We start from the raw sequence: 18,197 nt of genomic DNA, 5'->3' as shown, positions 1-18,197 counted from the left end.
ATATTGTAGGTTAACTGTGAATAAATCGAGAGTAATTACGGAAAAGGTTGTGGTCTATTTTCAATATTTTAAGGCATCTCCCGAAATGTAGTCAGCAGACCACAGACGAACATACTGAGGGCAGAAGGACTTCCTGCAGATATTGTAACTTGGGACCTCCCACTTGTATTGATTTAAGATCCATTTTAATACTGCCTTTCCATCCGAGCCTAGACCTGCCAAGTGATATCTTTAGATCATTCTGCGAAAATACAAAATTATAGAGTTCTTCATTATGCAGTTTCCACTAACAGCATGTCTTCCTCTCCCCCTCTCACTCACTCTCTCTTATATTAAAATATTCTTCTCAGCTGTTCTAAAATACATTAATTCTATGATCGTCACTTACAGCAACTGGCCAAGTTTCACATTCACGTAAAATCAGCTTTTATTGTTCATCTTTATAAAATACTGCACTTTATAAATTCGCTTTGAAACTGTTTTGTGTCCCTATATGTGAGACACCGTATTATCAACAGAAAAGGGCACACACACGTCTACAAAATCTCTATACCAAATCAATTTACTTCAAAAGAATAACTCTAAGACCACGAATAACACGTAGATAAATAACGGTTGTCAATAAACATTTTGTTTGAAACGCTGTATTTTAATAACAAACTGAAGAATAATAAACATTAGTCTTGTATTTACCTTTCTGGTGAAAGTTATTTCGAGAATTTCACGAGTAAACAACTCTTTAGAGAAACGCTTGAAAGAAAACACGAGTACACTGTTAAAGGGAACGTTGAATTTCTACCTTCAACTGGTACATATGTACAGCAGTCATTAATGCCAAACCTAAGAAATTTGTTGGGGCGCTGCGATAATTTGACGTTTCCCTAATACAACAGTGAGTGATGTGGTAAAATTAGACATATTGAACGTCGAACGTGACGACGAAGTGCACTAACCTGGCGTCCATAGAGCAACCTATAAACAGGTTCTTCTACAGGCTTTGGTTCTCAAGTTTTAAGTTTTAAACGGACGGGATGTGGAGGGAATGACATATTTTAGACGACACAAGTCTAGAGGATAAAACTGGACTATAAAATAATATATAATTAGTATTCTGACGTCGCTAAACATGAGGCACTAGAGACAGCTATCACGACAGTTTTTCTTAATGATAACGTTCTTCTGGGTTTGGTATAGTGTAGACTCATCGGCAAATGCCAACATTTCGGAGAAACATACTTTCTCCATTGTCAGGGCTGAATATTGAGACAGTATGTCCCAAGGGGGGTTCTAGCTTGTGATATGAAAGTTTCAGCCTTACGACCAATGCGAGTGATCCCCAATCTAGAAACACAATGAAATAGTGCCATCCATTGAAACAAACACAGAGTTTTTCGCTTGCACAAGAAACACAGGTACAGGCTGAGTAACAAAATTTGTGTTCCTCATTACCTCGCGTTGTCTGTACAAAATAGCCATATGGTTATCAAGAGAAATCCTTTGGGCTCAGATTCGAGTTCCATTTTTAATTTAGCGAACAAACCTGCACTGAAGTTAATTTTTCATTTCCAGTGCCGTTCATTAAATTAATTTTACATTCTTCACTATTATTAATGTAACCAATACCATCTGACGTATAAAGATGTAGCATTGTTAAATAACGAAGACTATTGGAAGCCCTGAAAAATACGGCCAATATGAATATGAACGTTCTCTCACTTGAACCTGATTTATTTTCCATGCATTTTGAATAGTCATAATAACTTACGTGTTTAACATGGCTTTTCCATGCACAAAACGTACCAAAGAAGAAGAATGATATGCGATGCAATTTTGTGATCACGGGGTGTGGAAACTACGGAAAAATGAGAGTCTAGCATGGCGATAACTACATGAATAGAGGAAAGTTTAGGAATTAGTGAAGAGTCGAAGGAGGGCGGACGAGTGTTCTTTATGAGAGCATTCCGGACTACACCGACTGCCATATATACTGATCTTAAGGAACAGATTTATCGGTGTATTCGGGACGACCGAAGAATTAACATTTATAAAATATCATCTGAAATGTTAATCAATTATGGAAACACGCAAAGAAAGAATGGCTTACGGCACAGCTAAAACCATTTTGCTGTGATGGAATTTGAAAGCTTGTGGACTACTGAATCCAACGCGTTCACTTCCATTCATAACTTGGTTTGCTTCGTGTTTTTGTTTTTAAGTTAATTTTTCTCTTAATTTAAATTTTGTTCGGGTTTCAATTAACAACTTCTTATCATAATAAGGAACACTGAAAATATTCAAATACTTTTGGTAGTAAAACTGCATAGGATTACCTACTTACGAAGATAAAATAAAACAAAGTTTTATTTAACAGTTTTGGCAAACTATTAGTCCAGTAATTACACATACCGGTGTCTTATTTATTTATTTTTGTAAGTAATGCCTCTGACTTTCAATGCGACATACGGGTAAGTTATGGATAATCGAGGCTCTGCTTCATCTAACTGCAACAAATTTAAATGTGAAGCAATACTCCTTTCTGAGAATTCCAAGTTTCAAAACATCTTGTCGTGACGCAATCACATACTCGTATATCCTGCAATAAACAAAACGAAACTTTCTTAAAACATAGACGCAACGATCTGAGACTCCTTTGTTAGGAAATGACGGACCCGCAGGGAAGCATCGCTCAAACGCACGTGCCATGCCCCACAAATTCAAGAACCAAGAACAGCAGACATTGTTCGGAATTGTCTTCGCAAGGTTTGAAAGTTTACTGTTTATGTTACGAAATTGAATAACATCAAATTTGTAATAGGAATAATATAACAGGCATCGTTAGTATTTAACGTCTTACTGCCATATTATTCCAAACTACTGTCCATAAAACATTGGTATGAATAATTTCCATACAGCTTCCAACCATAAGGCTTGTTATGCTCATATAAAATATATCTTACTTTCTAAATACAATATTTTATTAAAGACTAACTAAAACGCCTATTCCTCGCCCACGCTTTGTTAAAATAGCTACCTAAGTGGTATTTAAATAGGCCCAATTAAATGACCTATACTGTAGATTATGACAGTCATCTTAATATGTATTCAAATTGACCAAACACAAAGGATGCCGACAGATTTAGCGCAGTGGCGCCGCACAGCGATCGTATTGCGCATTAAACAATTGCCAAAGAAAAAAGCGTACACCACTTTATACACTATGAAACCTGTTATGGCCATTTAGCAAAAAGACCAGAGATGGAAAAACGGAGAAAATCGCATAGATGAAAGGATTTTGAATCTACTATTAGCCTACTTGTTCGACACAAGCTTAACATGCTATCATGAAGGCACAACAGAATCAAGAAGAGCAGGAAATGAATTGTATTTTATCTCTGAGACAAAGCGACGGATGAAAAATACAACGCAAATAATCAGAATAAAATCCCACTATTATACACTATCAACACCACTGGCAACGAAGGGGGAAAACGGAATAAACACGGTAAAGGAAGAATATAACAAGGAAGTTTACATCGAGAAAAACTGAAATGGCAAACAGAGAATGTAAAGTTTATAAGAGATTCTTTATCAATAATGACGTCAGAATTTATGAGAAAGAATTGTTTAACTGAAACAAGACAGAATAACTCTAAAATATATTTTTCATAGAAACACAATAAACATTGAGAACGTGAGGACAGGCAATGAATACTTAGATAAAGCAGTAACTAATAATAATCCGTGGCGTACAGCCCTCTGAGAGCCAAAGCCGAATAGCTGGCTGCTGGCCTCACGTTCACATGCCTAAGCAGAGGTGAACGATCATCCAACCAGATATACGTAGGGTGACGTGTGGTCAGCAAGACGAACCCCCAGCCATTGCTAGCTTCCCTGACCGGATTACGCTACTCATTGTAGCTCCCCAATTTCCTCACGATGCTGGGTTGGCACTGGTCCCATACACTGGGCGAAAGCTCATGAGAAATTTCTTTCCCCGAGACTCGAACCAGTGCGCATTCCGTATCGCCGGTCCGAAGCATGAAAGCAGTAACTAATACTGCAATAAAATTATAAAAAACTCTGATAGCAAATCCCGAAAATTAAATATATATTGGACCCGATCCTGAGCCAGTCTCATTCGCCTTATATTATACCAATTTAGTTTCCTTAATATTACACTACCATCTTATTGACCTTCCAAGTGGTCGCCTTTCAAGAAAGTTTTCACCAAACTTCTTTCGCTTATGTAATATAAACCACATAACCACCTTCATAACCTCCGTATCACGAAGCCCTTCGTACGCAACATACATTCCATTCGCCCCCCTCAGGTCCAAATATTTATTTCAGCATTATACAATTTACTCATGCCAAAGTAAATTAGAGAGAAAAAAGAAAAGTTATAAAAGACAAGACACAGAATGTTAATATCATGAACAGCTAAAACATCAGTAAATCTTAAAGCATATCTATTTACTCAGACGTATAAATTACTGGTACTACAGTGACCACAAACCTCATAGCAAAACCATACGTCGTCAAATAACACACCATGTCGCAATACTACGGAGAATGTTTAGTAGCAACGAGTTGTGACCTCTAATTTCCCAACCTCGACAAAAATTCAACACTAATGTAAGCTCGATATTGTCATTATAAAACTAACACGAAACTGCGAGGCTGCTAAATATAGAACCAATAAGTGGGTCATATGAAGTATAAACACAGCATTAAGACCTCTCTTTTCACGGTGGTCTAGCGGTCAGGACGCTAGCCTTGTAATCCTGGGGTCCCGGGTTCAATTCCCGGTGGTGCTCAGATTTATAACTTGTGTTGGGCAAGGCAGTGGTCTAGGCGTCACGGCGTTTTCCTCTGGGGGCTTCCCCGGTTTCTCCGTGGCATCCCAACAATTACTCCACTCACACAGAAGAAGGCAATGGCAAACCACTTCTGGATCAACTACCAAGAATGTATATATGTGAACAGGTCCCCTGACAACCTGAAGAGGATGGAGGGATCCTGTTCATAATATATGGACCTGTCGTCAGACAGAACACTAAATAATAAAAAAATGTTGAACTCAACACTCTTGTTACTGCATCGCGAATCAATAAGTACTCAGCAGTTTTGCCTTCGTAATGAAGTTTTTGCTCAACTTATACGGATTCTGTCGCAACACGTAATAAACAAGATAACGGAGTAAATACGACACTGGTGTGACATTATAAAGCCATATTTGCATAAGGATATTGTTTGAAAAACAACGCATGAAACTTGCTTTTTCAAGGCTGGGGTTCGCCTTTCAAACTACTATCACGGCCCTGGCACGAATTTGTTTACACCCGTCGCGTTTTATGTTATCTCCCTCTACCTCAGCAATTACAATACTTGCACTTAACAAAGATCATGATTAATATTAAGCAATAAATACATATCGAAACTTTAAAACTGGAAGATTTCAGACTTGTGTTCAGAAGGTGGATGATGGATCAGACACGGACAGGAGAAGTTCAACTTACAGACACTTAACCAAGTAACAGAGTAACTGATTGACTTATTGACGGAACACCTAGCGCACTAACTATCCGACCGATTGACAGACTAACGAACTGACTGACCGAGGACCTGTCTTTCGGACGTGCGGCAAGCATGATAGATATTAAATAGGTCAACGAATTATGTGAATGACTCTTACAGTTTGTTACCTGTTCAGCAAATTGAAATACGTTCCAAATAAATTACATAAAATTACAGCATGGACATTTATCACGTTTCATTGACATAGCAACGTAACACTAGCTCGAGATGAGTACAGGAGACGGCTTAAATCAGGGATTAGTGTTGTATGCGGCCAAGGTACATTTTTTACCGTATCACTCTGCATGACGAGAGACAGTTACCTGGAATCAAAAAAACTTGTTTAATAAGATATAAAGTATGTATATAAAAAAACTGTTTACACTTTGAATTACATTAATGCCAAACACGTTTGAGGTCGAAACGCATTTTCTAAAGCCGGAATTTTCATTACCACACCCACAAACCCCGCCTGGTCCTGTTTACGAAGACCTATTTTCACACACGAATCTTGCGCTGTACCACAGAATGCTTCCGAGTCGGTGTACCATTTCGCAAAATGCTGATTATCAGGTGACGGGGTGTTAGCCTCTCACCCAATTCTCATTTCCGCATATTGGAGGGCCACCCATTGTAGTCTGTCAGCTTGTTAACTACATTTGCGGGTACCTTCCAGATCTGGAGACCGTCCATCGTAAATCTGAGGAAGCCACGACGTAGTGACAAGCGGCCCGCTTATTATGGAGGAGCCGAAACGCAACCTGCAGTCGATTTCTGACACCGTAAAACTAAACGTCGCTTCGTATTATACGATCGCGCATCTGTTTTTATTCGGGATTAGCCTCTTTCAAATCCTGGCTGAAATTTATCGTCCAAAGGTAAAAGATGGGTTTTGTGGCTTAAACATGTCACATTTATCCATAGCCATTTTGCCATTTCTTATTCGATCTAACATATACAGTTGGAAAAGTGTAATTAAAAAACGAAGAAATCATAATAAAAACAGTGCCGGCCTGTTCATACCTTCCAGTTCGACACTGCTGTGTCACAATGGGGGATGGATCCAAAGACTTCCTCTTGGAAGCAGTCACGTCGTCAGCCTGACGTCGACGAGAGAAGCTGCCGAAGATGTACGTCACGTGATCTACCTCCATTATCGGACACAGCGTCACATACCACTCTTACGACGATCGGAGAGTGACTGAACCGCTGTCAGGCTGGGGAGGCGTCGGGTGCATACACGCTGCTCCAAGAACACAACCAGGAGTTTCAAACGCAGTCCCCTTCTTACGTCACGTTTACGGGAACACGAAGATGAACATATCGGCCACGTGCCTTGGATGTCTAGGACACGGGATCGGGGGTTCGATTTCCGTGCAAGGATTGTCTGTAGAGGCCTACAAGAGCCTGTGTAATCTGTATTTTTAAGAAGCCTTGCAGTGAACCGTAAATCTGTCCAAGAGCCCTGACGAGTGTTTCCCAAATTGAAGAGACGAAAGCCTATACATCCGATAGCAGTTGCTAAGGGATTTAAAATGTTCACCGTCTTGGAAATCGCGGGTCCCAATCACCCTCGGAGAACGGGTATATTCGCTTTTTCTTCTGTGCTGTCCTTAAAAGCAGAGTCCTTACGATGAACCGATCTCCCACCAAGAAGTCCTACTGAAAATCTGAAGGACTGCTTGTTTCGGAATTAATTCTGAATGGAAACGGGCCAAAGGGCCTAATTCGTGAGGATTCGGGGAGAAAGAATCCATTATACTGCAAAATTTAGGCGGTACAAGAGGACAAACCGTGAAAGGCGAAAATAAATTCTAATTAAAGCCTGCATAGTAAAGAATAGGACATTGTAATTATTGACATAACTTTTTGTGACTGATAAAAAAGAAAAAAGGGCACAAGGAATTTCAGCTTTGCTGTAATATCTGCAGTCTTTGACAGCAATATGTAAAATCAGGAGGTCTTTGCATCAAACACTTACTCTTTCATTTCCAGCGTAACAGTGACCAGAGTGAAGTATCTAATACAATCTAGAAACCAGATGTCAGTTTGTTGAATGGTGCCAAGTTAGGGAGCGAGGACCAATCCTCTGTCTATCGGAATCCAATACAGATAAGCGTGACTTGTTTGTCTCTTTACGTGTTATTTCATGTACCGACACTTTCTCGCCTGTATATATCGTTATTGTTACGAAAAGGGAGAAACTATGACTCTCTGGATTTGTAGCCGCTAATGAGCTCACTGTCCAACCCCAGATGATATATGCGAGCGAATATGTAACATGACTGGAATGATACTGAGGAGGAAGAACTTAAGAACTAGAAGAAAAACCCGTCCTAGTGCCACTTATCTACCATCTGGAATGACCAAGGTGAGAACCCGAGCTTCTCGACTGCAGACGTTATATAGTGTCGAATACGACGGTGATTATGAATTAAGAAGTGGAAGGGATACATGGTGGCCTATTTTAATTTACTATTCCAACATCTGCAAGGAAGGGCTGAAGGAATAGCAGTCAGGGCAATCGATTTTTAACAATCAAAATCCAGAAACAAAGCAGCCAGGTGGATGCTGGCTGACTCTGTAGCGGAGGTGTGATATGGACCACGTGGCGACAACACCACATGAAGGGTCGGTCGCAAGGAGATCTGGAAGAGACACACATGTTGTACCCCACTCACTCCCTCGCTCCCGCACCGGTTTCTGTGCACACCATTCATCAGAACTTGGAACGCTCCCCCTACAGCCACAACTACGCACCCGTCACATGGAACTTAAACATCGACACATGGTGAAGTTTCGAGATGAACTTTTTGGGATGATATTTACAAGACTAAGAAGAACGAAAGTAAATGGAGCGCAGCAGTCGCGCTTGCCTCCAGAGGGGGAGATGTAGAAACAGAACCCAGAGGATGGTTAATGTAACTGTAGATACATATGGTTTTCCTGTCATTCAGAAGAACTACATGAACAGAATCTTCAGTCAGCCAAGGATCACACGAACGCTGAGATTCCACATTCAAATTCGGTTCAGGGCATGGATGTTTACCTTAGACTACCTGTGTTACGTTTGTTTCGATGGATCGAGCTGTGTTAAAGAAGTCCTACCAAATATTTAAAACATTCATACTTCAGAACTGGGGAACGTGAAGCTAACTATTCATCCTCATCTAGCAACGAGGTTAAGGATTCGGGGAATTCGGTCTCCACTTCCCCATACGTCTGCATAACGTGGTGCTTAATTAAGCACCAAGGACAAATTTTTACCTTCGCCGATTATTTTGTTCTGAGTCTTACAAACCCGAATGACTGAAGAGACAAATTCCTACTAACGCCGCAGCGGAAGGGTCTTCTTGGAAAACTGGTAGTCGCTCAGCTGTGAAAGTTTCATGCCTTTTGTGGCATAAACATGTCAATTATCATGTCCGCAAGAGACCACAGCAGGACAAGGGTGAAAAGACGTGTTGTTAAACCATTCATTTCTCCAGCTAGTTATTAAACTGTCTGAAAATCTGAATGGATAAAATCACTTGGGAAAACTAGTAGTCGCTTGAAGGATAATATTAGAATGGATCTTATAAAAATATGGATGAAGGGTGTGGACTGGATTCATCTGCCTCAGATTAGGGACCGGTGACTGGTTCTTTTTAAGTTCCATATAAGGAGGAAAATTTCTTGACTACTTCAGGGACTGTCAGTCTCTGAAGAAGGACTCTGCTCCATAGAGTTTGTTAATAAATGTTGTCTTCCCAGCATAAAATCGTATTTATATGCTCTCACCACGTGAAATTAATATAATTTTTGTCAGAATTTTTTTAATGTCCAGGAGTTGAAAGTTGAAACACATGAGTCTAATGGCTTTCTCTATTTTACAGAATTATACATAGTTACGAAACAGTGCATGTAATATCAGTGGCAAATATGAACTAGATGGTTTGTTGCTGGCATTCTGTAATTATTGACAAATGAGGGTGTATCCTGCTTTGACAATAATCGATATCTGCTCACTGCCGTTTGTCGTACTGAATTTCACAAGACAGCTAGCTTCCTTCTCTTGTGCACCAACACGTGTTTCCGCCACCCCATGCACATTGTTCCTGCACAGTTTGTTGAGACACGAAGGGGGAGATAGTCCTACGGTATCTGGCGCAAAACGTCAAGGTTTTTTTCATGCAGAGCTGGGTTATAATATTACAGACAGGGTATCATTTAAATGGTTATTCTTAACCAACTCCATAGATCACAGTCCTTCTTGAGAAGCTGACAGTCGTTTTCACGCCTTTTATGAAAACGAAATGTTCATTACCGTGTTCACAACAAACCAGTCTACCCACAGATAGATAAATTCAATCCACATCCTTGCACACTGCAACTATTTTATATTATCTTCCTCTCAAACAGTAATTTAAACATACCAAATACCTTATAGAAGGTCTACCACATTTACAAGTTTATTGAACTTAAGGCAAATACAACCAAGGCTTTTGCCTCAGATGTGGACCTACTACTATATGATCGCCCAACAATCGCCTCCGCCGAGGTTAGTTTCATCTGACAGGGGGTGTCAGCCCATTGCAAACACTTCTGCAAGAGTCTGACAGTGACAAGCAGGATGATGGGTTGTTTTGAAAGCACAAATGACTCCGCAGGCCTGGAACGTATTCAAACATGAGACCGAGAGATCGGAAACCGACAACAGCAACTATTGTAATGGCCACGGCGCTCGGAATCTAAAAAATAGTTCGAAGTTAAAATTCCAAGAAGCCCAGTATTCTACCTTGTTTATGACAATAAAAATGGCTATATAGACCTACACATAATAAGAAAGAGATGGAACGTTACAGCGTTTACGCCAACCATTTTAAGTCTCACGTGTGCACGGACGGTACATGTATAATCTAAAAGTATTAATGCGCTAAAAGTAAATTTATTTGCATGCAATATTAAGAACTAAAACATTGCACAAAATCAAAACCAAATTAAGAAGGTTAATTTAAAACAATTTGAAGTTTAAGTAGTAGTAGTAGTTTTCTGTATCAGACTCGGTTGTCAGATATTCGTTTGTAGGAAATGGTTGACGAAAGGAATGTGAGATTGGCAATAATGTATGATGAGTTATAACAGACGCTACTTAACCGAAGCAACCATTTATGTTTGAAAATTAAAAAGTTGAGAACTGGTGTACGAATTGTAGGTATGTAATGCAATACGAAACAGCAGGGTTGAGAAAGGAACATTCTAAAGTTAAATCACTCAACTGGTACATAGGCAGTATCTGCGGAAAATTTTACTGGTTTTATCGCCGATTCAAATCTGAATTGGGCTGTCAGAAATAGACTAATGGCTGAGAGGCTTAAGTCTAGGGTAGGATAAAAAAAACATAGGCAGTATTATAAATTTCTCATACAGAAAGAAGCAGGTGAAGAAGAAGCAGAATAATCATCTCTGAGGTTTTCATCCAAGAATCTCCCAATGCGATGGAAGTGACTTTGATAAATCATTTCTGTAATAAACTTCATGAATAATTTTGCATGTTTATTTTCGTTGCACCAACTATATACGTGAAAGCAAAATCGAGATGCAGTGTCTACTTCTGAGGATACACAACAAAATCAGATTTATTTCTGTGCATTAAAAGTTTTCCGACGAATTTAGTTTTGATCCTCATCGGTCAATATTACTAAAATATATGAAGCTCAAATCGAATTTACTATTGTTTAAACAGCTCGTGATATACGATTACTGCACAGAATTATATACAGGCCTAGAACTCATTAAACCCTCCTGTAAACATTTTAAAATATTTTTTCGACATATAAAGAAAACTGATAGGTCCCGATGATAGTGCATATCTGAAGTATTTGCTTTGCAGCAATAAATATATGTGAGTTTTGAACTAAAATTAAGGCCAATGAGACATCAACCATCACAAAAAATGCATGTTGAAAATACGTGAGCTTAAAGTGCCCATTCCTGCAGTTTTACGTTGCTTGGTGTGTAAGAACTGTGCCTCCCTTCGCCACATCAGGCCATTCATGCGGAAGAAACTAGAAGAGACATGCATATCACATGTGATGAATGACTTCCTCCCATAATGCTGTTCGAGTGTCACTTTCAGTACATGTGACAAGAACCAGAAGACTCCAGCAGATAAAACATCGTAAAGTGAAAATGTACTTATGCCGATCTGAATCCTGTTAACTCATTGCGACGTTCATTAATAATGTCGGGTGCACACATAGAAGGCAAACAAGAAACTGAGAAGTTATTCAAATAGATTTTAGTTAAACAAGTCGTGAAGATGTGAATTTGCTCAGATAGGGCCGAACGATGGGCTTTTGTTTTCATAAAGATTTATTTACTTGCCGAACAGGCTAACTATTGACTGCGCTCTGTATCACGAAGTCAGTTATATTTTTAAGTGACGGTTACAGATGCAGCGTCATTAAACAATCTAAAACAGCGTTATTAAACGACCTAAAACAATAGATTAACCAATATGTAGCAAAAGAGGAAGACGAAAGGGTGATAATATAATATTAAAATACAAATTTATAGGCGAAATGAACCAAGCACACAAAGAAGAGAAACCAATGCCGTGCGGATGTACAAGACTTTTAATACATAGAACATATACTTTATAGTAGGAAGCACTGTGGTATGCAAATTTAATTGTACTTATATTATTATTTTTATTTGTTATTCTCAACACGTGTACTGTCAGTTGGATCGTGCAACGTAATCAACAGCGGAGCCAACAGAGCCCAAGGGACTACTTCACTCAGACAAGAATAACCGGGTCTCACTTGGAAGACAGCTCAAGGCAACGTACCAGATGATCAAGAGAGGTTAGTCTTTGCTTACAATAAGAATCAACACTGCAGTAAAGTGTGCATTTAACAGACACGTCGTTATCGTGTTCGGAGTCGTATGTACTAGCTCAGTCAGTGAGGTAAATTGAACGAGGCTTAGAGTTCTGGTACAAGCAGTAACCAGGTTTTTGTCACTACTTGCACATCCTCCTTCCAAACGAGTGTAGGAGACTCTGGGAGGGGGTTATGACGGTTGGAGTGTGAGGCTGGTGATGCAGTGCCGAAATTAAGAATTCACAGAACATTGATGATTATGCATGGGCTACATGGCCAGATGGTTTGGCACCGACATAATTTTACTTTCACTTCACCATAGTCACGTTTTAGTAGAATAACGAGAATTACGAAAAAATACCTGGAATTTACTTTCCTGTAATTACTCTACTTTACTAACTGGGATATTGGGAACGACCCGTTCTTCAAATGTCTGAGCACTGCGGGTCCCAACTTTTCGTTGGCTTGATCTATAGACATTCGGTAGGACTCCTTGGGCGAGGGATCGGCCCGTAACAACGCCTCTACCTGTACACAGGACAGCACAACACAGAAAAACGCGGACAAACATCCATGGCTTGAGAGGGATTCGAACCCACGGTCCCAGCGACCAAGCGGCACAAGGCCCACGCCTCAGACCGGGCGGCCACTGCAGACCCCACTTTACTAACACGAGTAGAAATATATAAACGTAGAAGTTTTTCAATTTTCTCTCTCAAATACCTTTTATTGAATGTCTCACTCAAACGACGTTTCATCATGCTCACACGTGTACGTTGGGTGAAAATGAAGTAGTAAGAAATTCAGATCCCCACGCCATACGGCAACTTCTTCACCAAAACTGTAAAGCAGGTAGTCTGCACTTAACTGCAGGCGCACGGATAAATGTAATGCTGTGTGACAGCCAAACACATGACGTTCACCTCATAATGGCAGTAAAACAAGAACAGCAATAATCACTTGCACAGGTGCAAAAGAAAGCATGTAAATTTGCATATCATAGGAGCGATTCGAACTGGGAAACCCTGGCACAGCGTAGAAAGATAGCACGTATATGTGCTCTCTTCAAAGCGTACACGGGAGAACGGGCATGGAAAGCTATAGGTGACAGATTGCAAAGGCCATATTATCTGAGCAGGGTCGATCATATTCGGAAAATTAGGAGCAGAAAGCAAATAACAGATATCGGGAAATATTCCTTTGTAAATAGGACCATCCAACTCTGGAACCAGCTACCTGCTGATGTTTTAGGGACTCTCTCCTGTAAACCAAGTACTTTTAGGAAGAAGGTTAGAAAAGTGATAAATGAGGTGAAGTGAAGGGAATACATGGGTGGGTGCAGTGAAGGGGGGTAAATTGGGGAGAGGATGGGAAGGTTTCATAAGCGTAGTGAAGTGTAGAGAAGGTCCGGATGAAATGTGAGTGCATCAGTTCATGTAATTCATGTAATTCATTACTGTTACTGTCTTATGTCTAGTTGGTATTAATTTTTAAGTTATGTACTTTAGGTTATATGGTTTTGTAATCTTATGAGTTGTTTTATTTTGAGTGTGGTGTGTTGTTTTGTTCTGGCTCATTGTTCTGTTGTGTCTTATTGTTTTGTGTCTTATTGTAGGACCACTGCCATTGGGTAAAAACCCATTTGCAGTCAAATAAATAATAATAATAACAAGCAATCTTAGATACCATGGTGCAGAAGAAATAACGTCCGAGTACCGAATTCTAAAGAAGTAATCAAGTAACAACGTGGGAAAGTTCTTCACGAGAAACGATGTCACAGAAGTAGCCACAGACAGCCGCCCCACTTTCAATGAACTTAAAGATTCATTCAAGTGTTTACAGGAGCCCACCACTGGACTTTACCTGAACCAGTTTAATTCATGTCGATGTCTTCTGAGCTGTAACACCATGCGGAATTGTAGGTATCTCCGAAATGCTGATATCATACTTACAAGTCCACATGGCGTTAAAACCATGAAGACTAACTTCAGCATCTTCATCGCCGTGAGAACCTTGCGTGTTCAACACCGTCGAGCCATCTCATTCTCCTTTAGTGGAGAGTGCAAGTTATAAAGCTCCTTTTTTGTGTGAAATTTTCTTTAGTTTACTTCAATTTCTTCCCTCTCAGGTCCAAATATTCTCCTCAGCACCCTATCATAGAAATTCGTAGATTTGTATGGAAATGCACCAATTAGCTTACGTATCATTCTGTGAGGTTGTATTTCCTGTCATAAGCATATATGTTGCATGCATATTATGAAAATATGAAGTGACCGCAAAATGAAAAATACAAACAGGTGTTCCTATTTCTCGCAAAAGTTTACAGGCCTTCTTCTGCCAAATATTGCGCAACTTGCTTTTATCTAATATTGGCTTGCGGCCTATTTTCAGACGTTGACTCATGTTGTGGCAACTCTCTCTCACGCACAAAGAAGAAATAAGCTTACCTTTGATGCAGTCAAAGATGATTATTTATGAAAATCTTACAATATATAAGATACTGTAACAAGTAGTTCACTTAGCTCCACGATGCAAAATTTAAAGTTTTTATGACATAAATTAGATTTATTATAATTTTTAAATTATGTAATTCAAACTTACTACGCCCGTAGCAGAAACTGGTTTCAAAATTAATAATTTTTATTCACATTCATGTTATGCCTAAATTAGTTTAAACTTCCTAAAAAATTACGTCTGTTAATAACATTCCTCAATAAAATATTCGCAAAGACGTCATTTGTTTTACATGTGATAATCATATAACTGAAACACGTGAGAAACAATAACTCTGCCAGATGTGGTGCAGTAACTTTGTCGGCAACTTCAAGATCACTGGTGCATTACAGCCACAAGATTGCCTATTCTTTGAGTCTGGAACACAGGGTCGACTGAATACATGTCGTGAACTTAACTAAAAGAGTATGAAGTGAACTAAGTTTCATTAACTAAAAGAGGTCTCTGCTGCCAAGATGGGATTTTAGTTCCTGTAGTTGTGGTGAGGGCAGTGCTGTCGCTACATAGAGCCAATATCAAGTTCAAATTTTGCATTAAAGAAATACTCCACACGACTAATATATAACCTACTCAATCATTCTGATTAGCCTACTGTTTTCAGTTAATTTTAAACTTTACACTGACGTTTTAGAATAATCAAATAAAGGATGATGACATGGATGGGATATGTAGCACTGGTAGGGAAAATAAGAAATTCATACGCAATTTCAGTTAGAAAATCTGAACGGAACAGACCACTATGGAGACGAGAGAATATCGGAAGAGGTTTTAAGAAAACAGGATGAGACATTGTAAACTGAATTCATCTGGCTCATGATACAGTCCAGTGAATGATTCTTGTGCAAACAGTAAAAGGCAAGGAATTTCTTGACCAGCTAAATACCTGTCAGCCTCTCAAGAAGGGCTCTCTTCTATGGAATTAGCTTTTTTCGCCCGTTTGAGCCGATATGCCAGTAATTTGGTAGCGTTATACAGATTAACTGCGCTACTCTTCAGTAAGGCACGGTTCACATTACGCGGTTTGCGCCGCGCGGTTGTTTTTACCATAGATGGCTCATTAAGTGTTCACATTCAACCGCGCGGCCATAAACGCGGTGCGCCTAGCCGCGCGGTTGTGTTACCATGAGTTCAAATGCAGGCGTTCAGTTGCCCGAGCGGTTCGACCGATGAAGCACGTGTAAAATGAATAAAGTACGAGACATGCAGCCTCCTCCACGTCCATGGTGAATCTGGCTGCCGCGTCGCCAACCGCCCTGTCTGAACACGATCATTGAACCGCGCGGCGCAAACCGCTTAATGTGAACCGTGCCTAACTTTGATGAATGCACGTCAAAGGCAAGGTTAGTTTAAAGATATATTGCGTTTTTGCCCTTGGAAAGTTCATTTTCCACATCAAAACAACTTCCTGGCCGTTCAGATTGCTTACCTAAACAAAATCTTATATCACATCTAATCACGGATGCCGTGCCTTAGGGGAGAGGAGAGAAGGAAAGGGAAGGAAAAGGCTGCATGTAAGCACAGTACTGTATAGCTGCATAGCTTACGTCACCAGCCAACAAGAAAATTTCCGAAGTTCGCCAGCGACACTCCTTGGTCAGGGATATAATCAATAAATTAGTTCGCGAATATACTTACAATTAAAACGACTTAAATAAGTCCACGATGAAGTTGGAACAACAGAAAATTCTGATTTTGTATTTATGTTGTTATTCAGTTAAAACAGTGTTATTATACCATGCCCTATCCAAACAGTTGAAGGCCAGAATATACAAATAAAAATTTTGATACTTGTTTTTTGTTGAAGATTTATGTCTTCTGGGTTATTGCGCTGTGTAGTCTGGTCGATGTTTAACAACGTTTCAGAAGTCATACTGCCTGCGTCATCAGAGCGATGAAACATCTACCAGACTACACGGCGCAACAACCCAGAAGACATAAATCTTCATACTCACCGCTGTGAAAACCTGACATTTTACATTGTTTTTTGTTGATGTGAGAGCCATCTCTTAACCCGAGAGAACATACATTGCAAGTGGCTGAAAACAAAGTATTCAGGAAAATATCTGAACCTCATACAGATCAAATAAGTAAACAGTTCCGTGTACTACGTAATGAGGAACTTCGTGGTTTACACATTCTATACCTACTGTGGTTTAGAAAATGAACGTTGCGATGGACTAGACATGAGAATAGGATGGGCGAGACAAGGGATGTATACAGAATTTCCGAGAGGAAACCTCTTAGAACGCCAAATTTTGGAAGAGATTGAATGACAATACTAAAACAGATCTCAGGAAGATGGGTTGTGAAGATGCGACGTGAATGGAACTGGCTCAGGATCGTGTCCAATGACGGATCTTCGTACTTAACAATGTTTAACCTTCAAGATCTGCTAAATGTCTTACCGCAGTGGTGGTCTATTAACCTATGAAAAAGTAACTGATTAAATGCTGTTCAAAGCTTCTTGTTGTTGAAATGATATTCAGCAAGTAGGCAAGGCCTACATTTAATTCTGTCTTAGAAGCATGCTGTCAAGTTTCCCAAATTGCAAGGTAGCTGACTATGGTGACTTAATAAAATCAACTTTAACTTACGTCATAACTTCTGTGGCGAAGCTTAATAAAATTGTTATTCCATTGTGTATTACCTGGTTTACGGTTTATGGAAAATAAATATTTATGATCAGCATATCAAAGACAAGCCTACATCTTGTTTGCTTAAGCACTTACCCTGCATCGCGTCACGGCTGTTGAGAATAATTTATTAGGAACTGAACCAAATATTCATTGTATACCTCCACGTCCAACATGGGAAATAACCTCGCGTGCCACTAATAACAAAATTACTTCGTTTTTATTATATTTCTACTTCGTTTTGAGCGACAGACGAACACAATGCAGTGCAGTGCAGTGTGGCAAACATGGAAAAGCTGAACCTTCATGAAGCGGACCATCCACTGCTGGTAGGCAACATTTCAAGATCAATCATTCCTACAGCATGATAATTATTCTGCTGCATATGTAAAACGGAATTATTTAAATGATATTAAGATCTCCTTTCCCTAACCAAGGAGTATGTCAACAGATAAGCTATCATAAATTACAAATCAACACTTGCAATACATAGTGATGTAACATTGTGCTTAATTTAAGAAAACACAGGTAGGATTTGACGTTCTCACGGAGGCGAGATGGTTGTTGGGCCGTGCAAAAGGCAAATTTTCTACCAGGTTATATGGCA

At 39.6% G+C, this 18,197-nt stretch overlaps 1 protein-coding gene and 1 long non-coding RNA gene across 13 annotated transcripts in view; one reads left to right on the top strand and one right to left on the bottom strand.

Moving 5' to 3' along the window:
- LOC110839718 (E3 ubiquitin-protein ligase TRIM45) overlaps positions 1-18,197 on the bottom strand; it is a 35,111-nt gene that overhangs the window by 10,804 nt on the left and 6,110 nt on the right. For 2 of the 12 annotated variants that reach the window (XM_022084163.2, XM_087353822.1), the window contains exons 1-2: positions 14,891-15,032; positions 6,601-6,820 (exon numbers count right to left, since the gene is read on the bottom strand). In XM_022084163.2, coding sequence (XP_021939855.1) covers positions 6,601-6,731 — 131 coding nt within the window. In that variant the 5' untranslated portion in view covers positions 6,732-6,820; positions 14,891-15,032. The other 10 variants (XM_022084166.2, XM_022084167.2, XM_022084168.2 and 7 more) reach the window with 8 other exon arrangements.
- LOC147873029 (uncharacterized) lies at positions 12,230-16,740 on the top strand. The gene is made up of 2 exons (XR_015536562.1): positions 12,230-12,425; positions 14,059-16,740. It is a non-coding gene; the product is annotated as an uncharacterized LOC147873029 (long non-coding RNA).

This window comes from Zootermopsis nevadensis, unplaced genomic scaffold (assembly GCF_977971745.1).
Source record: "Zootermopsis nevadensis isolate Lab colony 2312 unplaced genomic scaffold, Znev_1.0 Znev_ptg000022l, whole genome shotgun sequence".
In the NCBI taxonomy this organism is placed as follows: Eukaryota; Metazoa; Arthropoda; class Insecta; order Blattodea; family Termopsidae; genus Zootermopsis; species Zootermopsis nevadensis.
Note: the sequence above shows the minus strand (reverse complement) of the source record. Positions and strands in the feature narration are given on the sequence as shown.